The sequence below is a fragment of the Macrotis lagotis genome, chromosome X, assembly GCF_037893015.1.
Source record: "Macrotis lagotis isolate mMagLag1 chromosome X, bilby.v1.9.chrom.fasta, whole genome shotgun sequence".
NCBI classification, from domain to species: domain Eukaryota; kingdom Metazoa; phylum Chordata; class Mammalia; order Peramelemorphia; family Peramelidae; genus Macrotis; species Macrotis lagotis.
In genome coordinates this window covers 186,055,130-186,070,748 of record NC_133666.1, presented here as the reverse complement: position 1 = coordinate 186,070,748, position 15,619 = coordinate 186,055,130, and the positions used below count along the sequence as shown (strand labels likewise).

At 34.6% G+C, this 15,619-nt stretch overlaps 1 protein-coding gene across 4 annotated transcripts in view; it reads left to right on the top strand.

Annotated features, from left to right (window-relative positions):
• PAX5 (paired box 5) overlaps positions 1–15,619 on the top strand; it is a 356,088-nt gene that overhangs the window by 18,306 nt on the left and 322,163 nt on the right. For all 4 annotated transcript variants that reach the window (XM_074203322.1, XM_074203324.1, XM_074203323.1 and 1 more), the window contains exons 2-4: positions 3,984–4,149; positions 7,724–7,921; positions 14,975–15,039. In XM_074203322.1, the coding sequence (XP_074059423.1) occupies positions 3,984–4,149; positions 7,724–7,921; positions 14,975–15,039 (429 nt within the window). The remainder of the gene's footprint in view (positions 1–3,983; positions 4,150–7,723; positions 7,922–14,974; positions 15,040–15,619) is intronic.

Below are 15,619 nucleotides of genomic sequence, written 5' to 3'. Positions count from 1 at the left end.
AAGACTTTTTTTTCCCTCTCTGTGGGTTTACACTTATGCCTGTGAGTACATAGGCATACTTTATGAACATGAGCATGGGTCAAGGACTAGAAACATATTCTTTTAACCCTTATTGAACAGGGCACATTTTAAGTTATACCATTAACTTGAAGGAGGCAAGTCCTTTGGTTGAAAATCATGAGACATAAGTATAAGAATCCTTACTTATGCCCACCCATTATTCTCTGATGGGAAATTTTTAATTACCAAAATTTCTATTTCCAAAACCTTTCTTTCCTCACCTCCTCACCTCCTCTTTTTCCAAGGACATAGTTAGAATATCTTTAAAATGGAACAAGACATAGAGTTTTCCTTTGACTTGACACATGTTAATTGGTTCTTACTTTTAAGGCTTATTTAATTACCCAGTTTCAGGAAAATAGCGCCTGCTAATATTTATTATTTTACAGGCTGTCTCATCCAAGTCTCTCTTTATCTGAAAGACTTGATCTGAGACACCATCTCTTGCTACATTTCTCTCTGCCTCAGCATTTAAATGTGTTTATGTGATGTGACTCCATGAACACACACATATTTATGTATATATATATTCCCTACTCTAATTATTATCTATCTTTTTGTCTATCCATCTATCCATCCATCTATCCATCCATCCATCCATCCATCCATCCATCCATCCATCCATCCATCCATCCATCCATCCATCCTTCTATCTGTTTGTCTGTCTGTCTGTCTATCTATCCATCTATCTAACTACCATTTATCTGCTTTGGCTGGAGTGTGTGTGTGTGTGTGTGTGTGTGTGTGTGTGTGTGTGTGTGTGTGTGTGTGTGTGTACTGGAACAAGGGGGGGAGTTGAGGATGCTCCAGCACTTAGTAATATTTTCTATACATTTGTGGGCAAAGTTTCTAATTCAAGGACAGACTGTTCCCAGCTCAGAGCCTCACAGTTAGCTTCCCAATGTCTATATCATGTCTTTACATTAAAAAGGGATGTTTAGACAGAGGCATAGAGTGCCAGTGGAAACAGCCCAGGGCAGGTAAGTATGGCTGGCATGTTGGCATGAGAAGATTTCAGTAAATGACCCACTCACTCCTTTGAGAGGATCAATTAGGAGAATTTCCTTCAGAAACACAAACAAGGACCCAGGGCCAAGAATTTTGGTTAGGGTAGTTAATTAAAAAATGTATATATGTGTATAATGATACTTTATATATACACACTAAAGATAGTAGAAAATTGAGCCACATCTGCTAAATAAACCAGATAGTGGGCATGGCTGGAGGCGGGAGATGGAGTGAAATATTAAGATATAATTCTTTAAATGAACTTGAAACTAACAAGATATTTCTTTGTTTTGACTACCTTTATTTGATTTTTGTCCAAGTAGAGGAGAACTAGGGAAAGGGAAATATTTCTTAGCAAAGAGCTCTACTCATAATACCTCTTCTTTTACATATACATGTATGTGTATATACACACATAATTTTGCATGTATATGCATATATATTTATTATATTCTTAGAAGTGGTGAGGTAGAGTGGGAAAAGAACTAAACTGTCAGAAGACCTGGATCTCCTCTTCTTTCTACTACTAATGCTCTGTATGATCTGAGGGAAAATCTTGAATTTGTTTCCTTCTCTATAAAATTGATGCCAACGAGGAGAATATTACAGATTCTCTAAGGCACTTCACCCCTCTGAGATTCTTGCCTTTCTTTTCCCTTCTCCCCTTTCCCCTGGGCCTTCCTTCCCCCACCTTCACTTGCCCTTTCTTCTTACCCCTTTCTTTGCCCTCTCTTCCTCCTTTCTGATTCTCTCTTCCTTTCCCCTTTCTTATTCATCTTTCTTCCTCTATTTCTCTCTTTTTACCCTTTCCTCCCTCCAATTTTAATCAATGATTCTAATACTTAGATTGAGTTTCTTCCTTCTCTACACAAATAGAACATGTGCTTGCCTATAACTTGACAATGGAAATCTCCTATGTAATAGTTTTGTAGCATTTATGAAAATCTGAACATGCTGGGGTTGGTACATTATAGGAAGTGAAATCTTAGCAGGTTTTCACTGTTACTGAAAATAACCAACTCATTTATATAGCTGCAAACCTTCATACCATAAAATAAGGGATGTGGGGAACTGGAATTCTGAGTCTTTATTGCTTTGAGTGCTTTTCCTCAAAAGAGACTATCCAAGTCTTTGTCATGATCAAAAACTAACCTGAAAGGGCATAAGTCTTTCTGTTTAATTCATTTTAACTGTTATATTTTCTGCAGTCTCAATTGCTACATGCATAGAAAAAATGGGTTTTTGTAGATTTGATATAATTTTCATGCCTTCTAATCATCTACAAAGTGTACTGGGAGGATTTAGCTCCTTGTCCTTCCCATTTGGAACTTACCAAATTTAAATTGACTTTCTGCTTCTAAAATTGATCTTGCTCTTGAAAAGCTATGTAGCCCCTTTTATCAAATACTTTCTTAATTCATTGAACAAAGCCTACTCAAATCTAATGATCTGAAGGATTGGAGTATTCCTCTTTCAGTTGAATTATGGAGTTGTTTTTTAACTACAAAATTCAATTAGGGATTAAAAAACAACTACTCTTTCCCCTTATCATAGGGATGGTTTAAAATCAAAACAAACTGCTTCATTAATTTTTCTTTTTCAGCATTTTCCCCTTGAATTACAATCAAAGACTTCTCCAGGGATGTCATACTATATTTATTTTTGTATTCTATATGTACTATATGCACCATACATACACATTTTAGATATAGATGTAACTATAGCTGTAAATACATTACAGAAACACACACACACTCTAACACATACCTTCATATATCTATGTTTGTATATATATGTATATATGTATAGCTATATAGAGAGATATATCTGTATTTCAGTCTAAACCTGGTTTAGAAATTCCTAAGCAACTATTCTGTTGAAGAAAATAAATTCTGAGGCTGTCAATAATCATTGGTGAATGGTAGGTAACTATCTCTACTTTCTCAGGTATTAGAAATAGAATATTTATTTTATTCATGATACTTTCTGACAGTTTCAGAAGACATTTCCCAAGTCAGACAGTGTTTGAGCTAGGGTAAATTACTTACACTGAACTTACAAAAGTGTTTCTTTAGTAACTTGGACTTATTTTTGTTTTGGAAAAATGTGTTTTTGCTTCTATCCTGTAAATCCAGGGTATTGCCATGTGCTCTTGTTCTTGTGCTGACATGATACTTGTTACTACTATTATTTGTTTTCCATTCCAATACTCTCTAACTTAAGTTGTTTGACTGATTAACAGCTCCAGGCTTAATTATATTTCTCAGTTGCTACAAGGGATCACTCTATACTCTCTTCATCTAGTGGGGTTCTCATTTCATACTAGCTTTATATTTCACCTTGCTAAAGGTGAACAGTGCAAATCTGCCCAAGAAAGAATGATATACTGGGCTCTTCCAGACACTCACATTTTATTTGTTGGAAGCATAATATCCTCCTACAAGGGTCACTGTAAATTATGGTGACAAACCCATTCCACAACAGTTTATCTTTCCTCTTGATTAAGTTAAGTATCTGATGGGGGGGGGGAAGAGAAGATGGAGATATTCCTTTATAACAAATGTCATTGAAATAGAACAGAATGTATAGTACATATAGAAGGAAATCACTTTCCCCCTCTCATTTACTTTACATTCTTTAAGAGATCAAATGTTTTGTCTGAGCCATATCATTTAAAAAAGCCATGAATGAGCCATTTGAAACTAAGATTCTTTTAACAAGCAAATATTTGAATATTCATCTTAATTTCTGTGGGGAATATTGAAAATCCTCTTTTTTTTAAAAAAAAAAGTACAGGTAGTCATTCCTAAGGAAATGCTAAATGACAAAGAGTAGCATGATTTCAGAGTACTTATTGTATGATTAAGATCAAATTTTCTTTCCTGTTTTTCCCTTATTTTTCTTCTATGTTTCAGGACATGGAGGAGTGAATCAATTAGGAGGGGTTTTTGTAAATGGCCGTCCCCTCCCTGATGTGGTCCGCCAAAGGATTGTGGAACTTGCTCATCAAGGTGTGAGACCCTGTGACATCTCCAGACAGCTTCGGGTCAGCCATGGTTGTGTCAGCAAGATTCTTGGCAGGTAAAGTCGGGAGAATTTCCTCTCAATTAATTTCTTCGGTGAAAACACAAAGTGGTATCCTCCAAAATGAAATCATATAAATGACAGAAAATAGAAAAAAAAAGGAAATGAAGGGAATTCCATCTGGGATTGCACAGCAATTGCCAATCTCCACTTTTATTTTTATCTGATTAATTTATTGTCCATTCTGAATCACACAGAGGTGGACTAATATGTCAAATGAGTGAAGTAGGAAAGATATTTGGTTTTCAGACTACCTAGCAAGTCATTTTGAAGACTAGGAAAGTAGAGAACTGTGAATTTCTTCTACTCTTCTTAGATGAATCAGGAGACACAGCTGCTTGTGTTGCCTAATGCAAAATGAAAAAAGCCCCACAAGTTCTGAAGTCATTCAGTGAAAGTTTTTCTTTCTTTGAAAGAATATAAAAAATTTAAAAACAGAGTCCTCATTCATTATGCCATTTGCATTCAATTTATGGGTGAACTTTTATGAAACCTGTAAAAGTATTTTTCTTTTAAGGTTTTTTGTTTACTTGAAGTAGAATGTGTCCCCAAAGAGATCCCCAAATTTACAAAACAAAACCAACCAGCTTCAATTGCCATTTTTCCAAAGCAATCTTGGAAGCACTATGAAATATCAGGTATTTTTCTTAACAAAAATCTTATTGTTTTAGATTTCAATTTTATTATTTATTCTCCAATTGACTTTTGACTCATGTTGTGAGCCATTCTTACCATTAGTTTTTAGTTCATCTTTCTCTTCCTATTTCAGAAAAAAATTTTTAATGTAGTTTCATATGCATTAAAAATTGGTGCCTGAGCTGGTAGTTAAAAAAATCATGAATTAATTACTTTCAGCTCATAAGATTGTTTTCCTTATGTAATTTCTTGGTTTGAAAAAAAATTCACTTTAGTAGTCATCAAGGAAATGACCTACTGGCAAGTAGAGTGATGTTCCTGACTTTTAGTCTAAGCATATTTTGGTGATTTTGGTGTTTCTTTGGAAAGCTTGGAACCTCTACCCCTCCATTTTAATCTTCCATATATACCAACTGTCTACTCTTCAAATCTGATGATTATTGGTGGTCTTTATTTCTGGAAATGGCAGATAAATAGAGAGAGAGAGAGAAAGAGAGAGAGAGAGAGAGAGAGAGAGAGAGAGAGAGAGAGAGAGAGAGAGAGAGATTTTTTGTTTTTACTGAGATATTTTCAGTGAAACTACATTTTATTTATTTTTTAGAGACATTTATACAACATGATCCCAAAGTAACTACTGCTCCAATTTGAGACACTGGTTGTCTTGTTATGTTCATTCACCATTGCCCCCAGCATTGGGGAGAGGATAATATGTAAGCAATTACTTTTCTGATCAGTGACACTGTTGAACTCCTTTGGCTTCTTACCGTTTGAATAGATTTGTCATTAGACGTAGTTGTGCTATGAAGTTAACAGCTGCTATGGAGCTTTGTCATTTAAGTTGTCAACAATAAATTGGAATTTCATAGCTCATTATTTTCATAACTAATAACCACAGTGGACAAAATGTCATTCTAATTAGAATTGCCTTTTAAGAAACAACTTCAGACCTAAAACAATATGACTGAAGATTTCTGAACTGTGATCATTGAATCCATAGATTATTTTGCTATCAGAGATTGAAAGGGATAGTGCAATAAAAGATAGATTGTTATTCGGCAAAACATTCGGCACTGAGTCATTTCAGGAGACTCTGAAAGAAAGGCAGATAGAACCCCAACTGGGCTCATATGTACAAGGTCAGCATATCCGAATGGAAGAGGAAGCATTTCCATCTTTCTGGGCTTCGTGATACCAGGCACCTGATGTTTCCAGGAGTTGTAACTAGTTTAGAGCCTGAGGATTGTGTCAAATTGACACAGAGCTTACTTTTCTTTTCAATGTGTAACCCACACTGAATGTCTTCAGAGTCTAGTCTATCTAGGCCTTTTGATGTAAGATTTATGTTTAATATTGGCACCTATGGTCCACTTCATCTGAAGCTTTTTTTTTTTAAACATAAGGTTAGCTGTAGACTGTTTTATGAAATCCAAAGGACTGGTATTTTGTTCTAGAAACACTAAAGTCCTATAAACTTAGAATTGAGATAGTTTTTGTTTTATTCTAAGAGTCTTCACAAATATCAAACAGAAGAGGGTTAGAAATGATGGATGATGAAGATTTGGTATGTTTGGTGGCCTGTCTGGGCTAAGAAGCAAGATCTCCTTTTATTTTAGTCCTGTTCAGTACTGTCTTCAGATAACATTCCAGAGTACAGAAAGAAACAACCATCTCTAGTCGTGGTAGACATGGAAAATTGACTCATGGGACCAAAGGAACATGATTTCATATCAGGGAAATAAAAAGGGAGTAAATAGATGATTCTTGTATGGTCCTGGGGATCATAATAACAGGTTTCTGATTTGGATTCAGATGTTTTTACATTTTATTTTGTTCCCAGATGCAAAAGTCACTAGATAAAAATTTATTTCTTGGCTAATGTTTTAAAAATAGGAGTTTCTAATTAAAATTTTCCAGGAAAGGCAGAATGAGGGAACAGCTTGACTTTTCTATCCAATCTTTGTCATGTAGTTGAAATTTGGAAAGGGGGTAATTTCCCTAAAAATAAAATTTCAATCTCCCTTCCATCTTCCAGATTAATTTAATGTTTTATAATATTTGTCAATATATCTTAAACAGACCTATCAAGATTTGGAATTTGATTATATTTCTTTAAATTTAATCAACTAGATCACTGATTTTTTTCCTGCAGACTTTGTCCATACTTTTAGACACAAACTCTTAAATTATTTAAACATTATAAACTCATTCATTTGCTTTTTTTAAAATTTCAAAATTTTTAGTTTTGTTTTGGCCACATGCAGTGGCAGGAGACTGAGCGCCTCTCTAGAATACAACATGGAGGAAAATACTACTTAGATTTTTTTTTTGAGAACAGCGTTGTAGAAACAGATTGAAAAAATACTATTAAGAGATTCTTTCCACCAAAAATTTGTTTTTTTCCAACAACTTTCTTTTCATTAATATTTGTCATACAGTAAAAAAGAAATAAAGAGACCATACTATAATTCAATTAATAAAGAAGGGACCACAATTTGAAAATGTCTCCAAAAATTATAATTTGTTGTGTGAGAGTCTACTGCATTGTACCAGTTGTGATTTATTTTTGTTTGTTTTGCCACATCTTCTGATTAATAAGATATTTGTAATTTTGGATCCCAAGTACACCTTTTTAACCTTACCCTGTACCAGTTGTCTTGACATTATAGGAAAAATATATTTTCCATCATGTTATGATTTCAATTAATGCAAGTTAATATATTATAAGAAGGTAAGTACAACTGTTATAACATAATTTCAAATATCAGGATTCGGGGTGATTTTCAAGGGAGGATTCATCTGTCTTTCTACATTTTTTCTGTATTTTCTATTTCTTTTCTATTGAATATTACTTTGTTTTGTGCCAAAAATCAGCTTTGCTTGATTTCTGCCAGTGCCTTATAACTAAGCAATTTTTTGCTCTCCTTCTTTGTTATAGGTATTATGAGACTGGAAGCATCAAGCCTGGGGTGATTGGAGGGTCAAAACCAAAGGTCGCCACACCCAAAGTTGTAGAAAAGATCGCAGAATATAAACGCCAAAACCCTACCATGTTTGCCTGGGAAATCAGAGATAGACTCTTAGCAGAACGAGTGTGTGACAATGACACGGTGCCCAGTGTCAGCTCAATTAACAGGTAAAAGATTTGTGGGGGAGGGTTTTCCGGGTGGAGTGGAGGAGATAGTGTATCAATGTTCAAATGAGATACAATGGAACAGGAATCAATTTGATGGTTATCTTATCCTAAAATGGAAGACCTGCCTTATCCTTACTTTACAAATGGCTTTTCCATACTTGTTTTGGGGACCATTAATAAGGTAAAACAAAGAACTAGGGCCATGCTGAGGGTATATTTGATCTTTTTTCTTCCCTCTCCAAGAGGATGTATCCCTTTCAGATGTTGGTAGTGAATGTGCACTGTCAGGGAGGGAACCATTTTGATGCTCTGCCGGGGCTATTTGAGATTTCTCTGGGCCAAGACAATACCTCTGCTGTTCCTTTCCCTAGCTTCTTGGGAACAAAGACAACTCAGAGTGTGCTGGGCTGGGCTGGGTTTTTTAACATCCATTGTGTCGATCAATCTGTTTGTCAATCTGAGACCCCAAATGTAAAACAATAATATAAAATAATCGGACTTGAGGTGGAAGCAGGGAATGGACTTCAGAACTGAAGCTTTTGGGACTGGGTACAAGTGGTCTCTTTTCTATATTCTCAAAGGCTACAGCAGTGCTAACCTCTCTTTAGAGCTTCAACTTCTTTTCCTCAGAGGAGATAAGTGAGCTGACTAATACCGCCTTCCCTTTCTCTTCTCTTCTCACTTTGCCAAATAAATACAGAAAGATTCCTTGCCTTGGAAGTAACCAAAATGAGAACAAAGAAAGTTAAGTAGACTTGTAGGGGAAATACTTATCTATTTAACATTCAGGATAAAGCAGTAACAGGATAAGACCAAATTGTCCTGTTCCATATAGCTATCTTCACAATAATTTCTTCCTTGTTTGAAAAGACCATTTACTTAGGTTGGGTTTGAGTAGCAGGTGTTCAATGTTGGAAATCTCACAGTGGTGTTGGTTAGTGGTTAAAATAAACCACGGTAAGCTAAGTGGATATATGACTAGAAGTACACCAGGGGATCTAGAATCTTTGTAGGAAGCAAAAACAACATTGCGTCACTCTTGCTTACATATCAAATTAAGATGTATTTATCAATGATTTCCTCCCTCAACAAAAGTATTAGAGGTAATAGAGGTAAAAGAGGTTAAAAAATTCCCAACAAAGTAGATCTTAGTGGGGAGGCAAAATAACTATAAGATTTAGAGTAGGACACAGAGGGTCATCTAGTCTATATCCCGCTTTTCCCCATAGTTGGTGAAACTGCAGTGAAAAGGGTGACTTATTGTTGATCATATAGACAGTAATAGAGTCTGAACTCCCAATTAATTCCTAATATTTTTTGTTACTTTTTAGAAGCACACAATTTTCATGTCTGCTTATGTCATATCCTCCTTGCAGCCTGCTTCCTGCCAAAGGAAAAGTCTTTGCAAAATAAACTGGTTAGGGAAAGCCCAGAAAAGATCATAATAGGTAATACTCATTTAGGAGAGGGGAAATTCCATCAGCTCCTGGAGTTATATGGGGTCAGATTTTAGAATTCAGGTATTTTGGGTACATTTTACTTTAAATGATTTGAATAAAATTTGTATGCCTTACATATAGGTTCACATGGATCATTTTTGCTATATCAGAATTTTTGCAAAGTTTAAAAAGTGATCAAATAATGAATGGATTCAGTAGGAGAAATAAAAAGAAATAGACAAAACAAAACAAAAACCCAAAATAGGCAGATATTATTATTCAGTATCAAGGAGAGAAGAAAGCAAAAAATTTCTCTTTAAGCAGATTGTTATGACCTAATTTTTCTATTTGTTACTCAAATGAGGATCCCTTTGGTTATTCATTGATATATTATTTCTTAAAAACTTTTATTGATATATTCTGTTTTCATATGCTAGTGACTTTTTCTTTGACCTGAGATTTGTTTTCTTTTCATTTGTCTTGTTAAAGTCTTTTTTTTTTTTTTTTGAGATGTAGCCTAGTATAATAGATGGATAGCTTACTTCAGAGTTGGGAATCAGTTCCCTATCTCTGTCACGTACTAATTGTGTGACCCTAAGCAAGTCATTGAACTTCTCATTGCCTAGACAACTTTCTAAAATGATACATTGCAGTTCAGGTGCTGATTTACATTGAGAGAAGAGTTCATGGAGAATTCCTTATATGAATAAAATCACAATTGTAGGCCTTCCCCGTGACTGCCAAAGTGTTCTTAGTTTAAGCATGTATTTCTTGAAGAACTCTTTATACTAAGAAAATCACAGGTCTGGGTCTCCCCTTCTCACCAAGAATCATTATTCTAAGAACTTATTTAAAGACCAAATCTCTTAAACAGCTACATTTGAGGATCAAAGGATAATTTCTTTCATTAGTGCCTGGGGTAAAGGCATAGAATTCCAACTCACTGAATTTGGTGTAACTGAATTGAAGGTATTTTGACTCAAAAACTGCATGATGTAGTTGGCAAAGCACTAGATTTGGGTATGAACAGACCTGGATTTAAGACTATAGCTATGTGAAAATCATTTAACCTCTGAGTCTGTTTCCAGTAAAATGGGACCAATAATCTTTATAGAACACAATAATACCTTTGGACCTTTCTCAACTTTACATCAACTTAAAATGCATTTATCAATGAGAAATAATAGACAGATAATACACTACCTCCTTCATAGCATATTATTTATATAATCTGTAAAGTACTAAAGAAATGAAATTATTATTATAAAATTACTTTAAATTATAATTAAAAGATCATACTAAATTGCATATAGCAAATATTTATTGTAGTCCATAAAACTTTGGAAGCCCCAGCCTCATTGAACTGACAATTTCATATGAAATTACTAGAGGGCAATACAAGATTGCACATAATCAAATATCAAAATGTCTGTTAAAAGTTTGATGTAATAGTAAAAAGGTGTTCAAATTTCTGTAGTATTTCAGTCATGTTTTTAATGCAGTTTTAAACTACACTAAGACTTTGGGGGGACACATATATACATCTTGTTAATTAAGGAACTCATTTGAACTAGAAAATTGAAACCAATATTTAATATTGTAAATCTTTTTTGTATGACTGAAATACTCCATAAATTTGGACAATTATTATTATCACTTTTATTCATCTTCTACTAAATATTTTGACATTCCATGTGCATTTATATGTGTATATATGTGTTTTTTAAAAAATGTGTCTGTTTTCCTTTATTGTATTGGAGAATGTTTTTCCCCCCTGTTATTTTGTTCATCAAATATAGGAGCCTAGGAGCATGATTGACCAAGAGAAGTATCTTCTCTTGGAATCTTTTTCTTATTGAGAAGTGGAGATATAAAAGTTGAGATCTAATGCAGATATGGAGTAAATAACCTTATCCTAATGATCCTTCCCCTTATTTCTATTCTGGCCCTGATCACCAATCCCTGGGGCATTGCCATAACTTTCTAATTGGTTTCTCTATATCAAGTGTCTCCCTTCTCCCATTCAACCTCCACTCAACTGATTAAATGATATTCCAAAAGTACATGTATGTCCAGGTTATCCCCCAATCCCCCTACTCTACCTTGCCCCACAGTTTAAAAAGCTTCAGTGAGTCCCCATCTAAGAAAATACACAAAGATTTTTGGTTATCATTTAAAGTCTGTCAAAAAATCTGACTCCCAACTTATGTTTCCATCTAGTACTCACCTTCACATACTCACATAATAATGTTTCATCCAAACCATCCCATTTCTTCTTCATAAATATCATTCCTTTCCCCATCTTCCTGAATTTGCATGGGACATCTCTCATGTCTAGAATGTACTCACACTTTACCTCTTAGAATAACTAGCTTCTTTCAAAGTTCTACTTAGATGTCATTTCTTAAATGAAGACTTTTTGATCACCCCAATACTAGTGCTTCTCCAAATTACTTTGTGGGTATGTATTTTATATTCACTTATATAAAAATGTTTTATTTCCTCTGATAGAATATAAGATCTCTAAAGCAATGTAGGAATGTTTCATTTTAGTCTTTAGTTTCCTGGCATATAGCACAGTATTTGGTATTTTGATACTTAATAAAAGTTGATTGACTGTTTGGAATTTTTATGCCCCTTTTTAGTGAGGTAGCTCAGTAGAAAATGTTCAAATTCTGATCCAGACACAAAATTGTGAGACTGGAGCAATTGATTTTACTTAAATGAACCTTGCTTTCTTTATCTGCAAAATGGCAGGAGGGGGCAAAAGAGATCTTTGGACTAGATGAACTAGATCATTTTAACTATAAATCTATGATTCTATGATCTACATGATATTTGGGGTGATCTTTTACTTTGAATTGAACCTAAAATTCTCTTTCTCATCTTTCCTTCCCCTTTTCCCCACTCCAGGTCACTACTGGGAAAGGGGGGAAATGTACAGTCCTAATTTGGAACATGTACTTTTGGAACTCAGAATGCATTTGTTTATATAAATAATGTTAAAAGTGATTTTTTTCTTTCTCTTTCACTTCTGTCTACCTAACTCTGGAAATTTATTTGTACAGATAAATTTTCTTTCAAACACTTCCCTACTTTATCAATTCTTGTAATTACAAAGGAGGAAAATTTGAATATTCACAAGTCCATAATATCTAATATACTTTTAAGTTCTGAGATTTCAAATGAATTTTTAACATTAAATTGGCTTTATCCATAGATGAACAAATGACTAAATATATGTAAAGTGCTTTGCAAGTGTTAAAGTGTAATATAAATGCTATTATTATTTTTGTGTGTGGGGGGGCAAAGGGGAATATATTTCTTTTAACTGTTGTGAAAAAAATCACTGACCAGGTTAGGAGACCAGGGTCCTATTCCTGGTTTTCCCATGGATTAACTCCTGTGTGTGACTCTGAACCATTCTGGGCCTCAGTTTTCTAATCTGTAAAATGATGGCATTCTATTAGATGATTATTAAGGTCCCTGACATCTCTAATATTCTATGGTATTTGTATAGTGTCAGCTAGAATGCCAATACTCTACAAAACAATGAATGTTAATGTGAATTTAGTTTTCATTAGATCTAATTTAGAGTATATACTGTGTGCTCTTCTCATGTGAATATTTTGAAAATAATTTATATTTGTTACTATTTCTATCATAGTTGATTAGTTTTCTAACCAAAGTCTTCTCCTGCTACAGTTCCTCATGTAACAATGGTTTGCTCATTCCTTTCTGACCCTACAGGGTGAATGCTTCCATATCCTTTTGAAAAATAGGTATAAGATCACAGATTTTGATCTTGGAGGGACTTCAAAGGTTTTTGTATAAGGAACTGCTGGAGGGAAAAATCTATTACATTACAGAACCACATCTCACCTATAACTTACAAGCTAGTGAGTTGCCTGGGTCCCTGAAAGCTTAAGTAAAGTGCCTATAGTACAACGTCAGGATATGTCAGAGCAAGACTTGATGCTATGTCTTACTTACTCCAGGACTAGTCAGTCCTCCATTATGCCATGCTCCAAACCCCCTCATTTTATAGACTAGGATACTGTGGCTCAGAGATAATGTGATGTGACCAAGTTCACCCAGTATTTATCTTTGGCACAATTCCCTTTCCTTCATGCAACCTCTAATGGACTCTTTGTGAAATCACATTTTGGGGGCATTTCAAAGTGAAATATTATTGCTTCAATCACTCAGTTGACAGTGTTGTTTGGATACCCATTATGTCTAGATCATTTCATGGTTTTACAAAGTCAAAGGTTGGGTGACCTAACCTAAAATTATGTAGTCATTATGTAATATCCACTTTTCTCAAAGTTTTTTTCTGTTATGTCCAACTCTATACAAGTGCATTTGGGGTTTTTTTCCCTTGGAAAAAGATATTGAATGGAGTGATTTGCTATTTCCTTTTCCAGTTCATTTTACAGATGAGGAACTCAGGCAGAGTTAAATGACTTGCCCGGGGTCACACAACTAGTAAATGTCTAAGGCCAGATTTGAACTCAAGTAGAGATAAATACTCAAGTAGAGAAGTCTTCCTGATTCCAAAACACTATCCACTGTGTTACCTAGTTGCTCCTCTTGAAGTTTAGGCTAATCCAAACAGAAACCTCTAGGACCTTTGCCTATTATTTTCTTTTTCTTTTTTTAGGTTTTTGCAAGGCAAACAGGGTTAAGTGGCTTACCCAAGGCCACACAGCTGGGTAATTATTAAGTGTCTGAGACCGCATTTGAACCCAGGTACTCCTGACTCCAGGGCCGGTGCTTTATCCACTGCGCCACCTAGCCGCCCCGCCTATTATTTTCAAAAATGATAATCTAGGAACTTAGAAAGAATTTTCCTTTGACACCAGCATTTTATCATCTCTAACATTAAATATAAGACATTATAGTAAAGCAGATTGGTTTTGATTCACTAAACAACTAAAGGAGAGAACAATTATTCCTTAGTCAGGTCTCTATAGATGACCCCACAGATCCATGAAGCATTTACAAATGTTATTGACATAACTATTTATTTATGGTATGGTTCTGCAGTCCTCATATAGACAGAATACCCAATAACAATAGATCAGAATTACAAAGATAAGGCTATCATATCTGATATAATAGAAAACGAATGTGTTAAGTCATATGTAGAATTATAGAATATTAGTCCTTAGAAATCATTTGACCCCTGAGGAAACTGAGACCTAAAAAGGGGCATCTGGGTTTATTCCTGTTAAAGTGTAAGGTGTTCTTTTTCAATAGGCACAAACTGAGATTTTTTTTTTTTTGGTGCAAATTCATTCATTATAAGTTTTGGGATGATTCTACTATCTACTACATGCATGTATCACTTGATTGACTTTTTCTCCCTTCCTTGGTTTGTCTAATTTTCCCAGTTTATTTAATCCCGATCTTTCCATCCACCTTTCTGTCAGCCTCATAGGGAAGGTATATGAAAATATCACCATTCATAATGAGACCTCATGATTGGACTAAAATAATTTCTGGGTTCTTTCATATTGAATTGCTTACTTATGCCATTGGGTTCTCTTTGCCTCTCTGTCATGCCTGATGATAGTAAGTTATCCTTTTTCCTCTCCAAAATTACATTCAGGATCATCCGGACAAAGGTACAGCAGCCACCCAACCAGCAGGTCCCAGCTTCCAGTCACAGTATAGGTAAGAACTTTTCTTTTCTTTAAGATTAAAAAAAATGGAATCAAAATATTCTAAAGAACTTTTAATCATTCTTATGGACAGATAATTCTACATAAAACAGTTCAGCACACGTACTAATGCGCCTTCTTTGTCATTCTCCAAGGGCTGAACATGGTAAATGAATTTTATAAATACTGCTAAAAGGTTTTGAATTTTACTGATTATTATGATAAATAGCTTTCACCATGAGACAGAAAATTGAAATCTAAGCCAAAAAAAAAAAAGAAACACACTAATGGGGGTCTATAGAATGTCAGATAATTAAAGTAATAAATCAAGAAAGGGATACTTATTCATAACATTTTCTGCATCATTAGTCAGTAAGTAGTTTTGAATGTGTTTTTTTCTTCTATCAACCAACCATTCCATAATTCTTTGTGCACTTGCAGTCTTGAGTGAAGAAGTAGCAAAACTTTTCAAACTTTCTTTTCCTTTCTTCTTCTTCCAATCTAATTTAGATGCAGGTTGACTACATTTAGTGAAGACTGATTGCTCTTTGATGGGCTTCAGAGGCCTTTGCAGGTTAAGATGGAGGAACGTT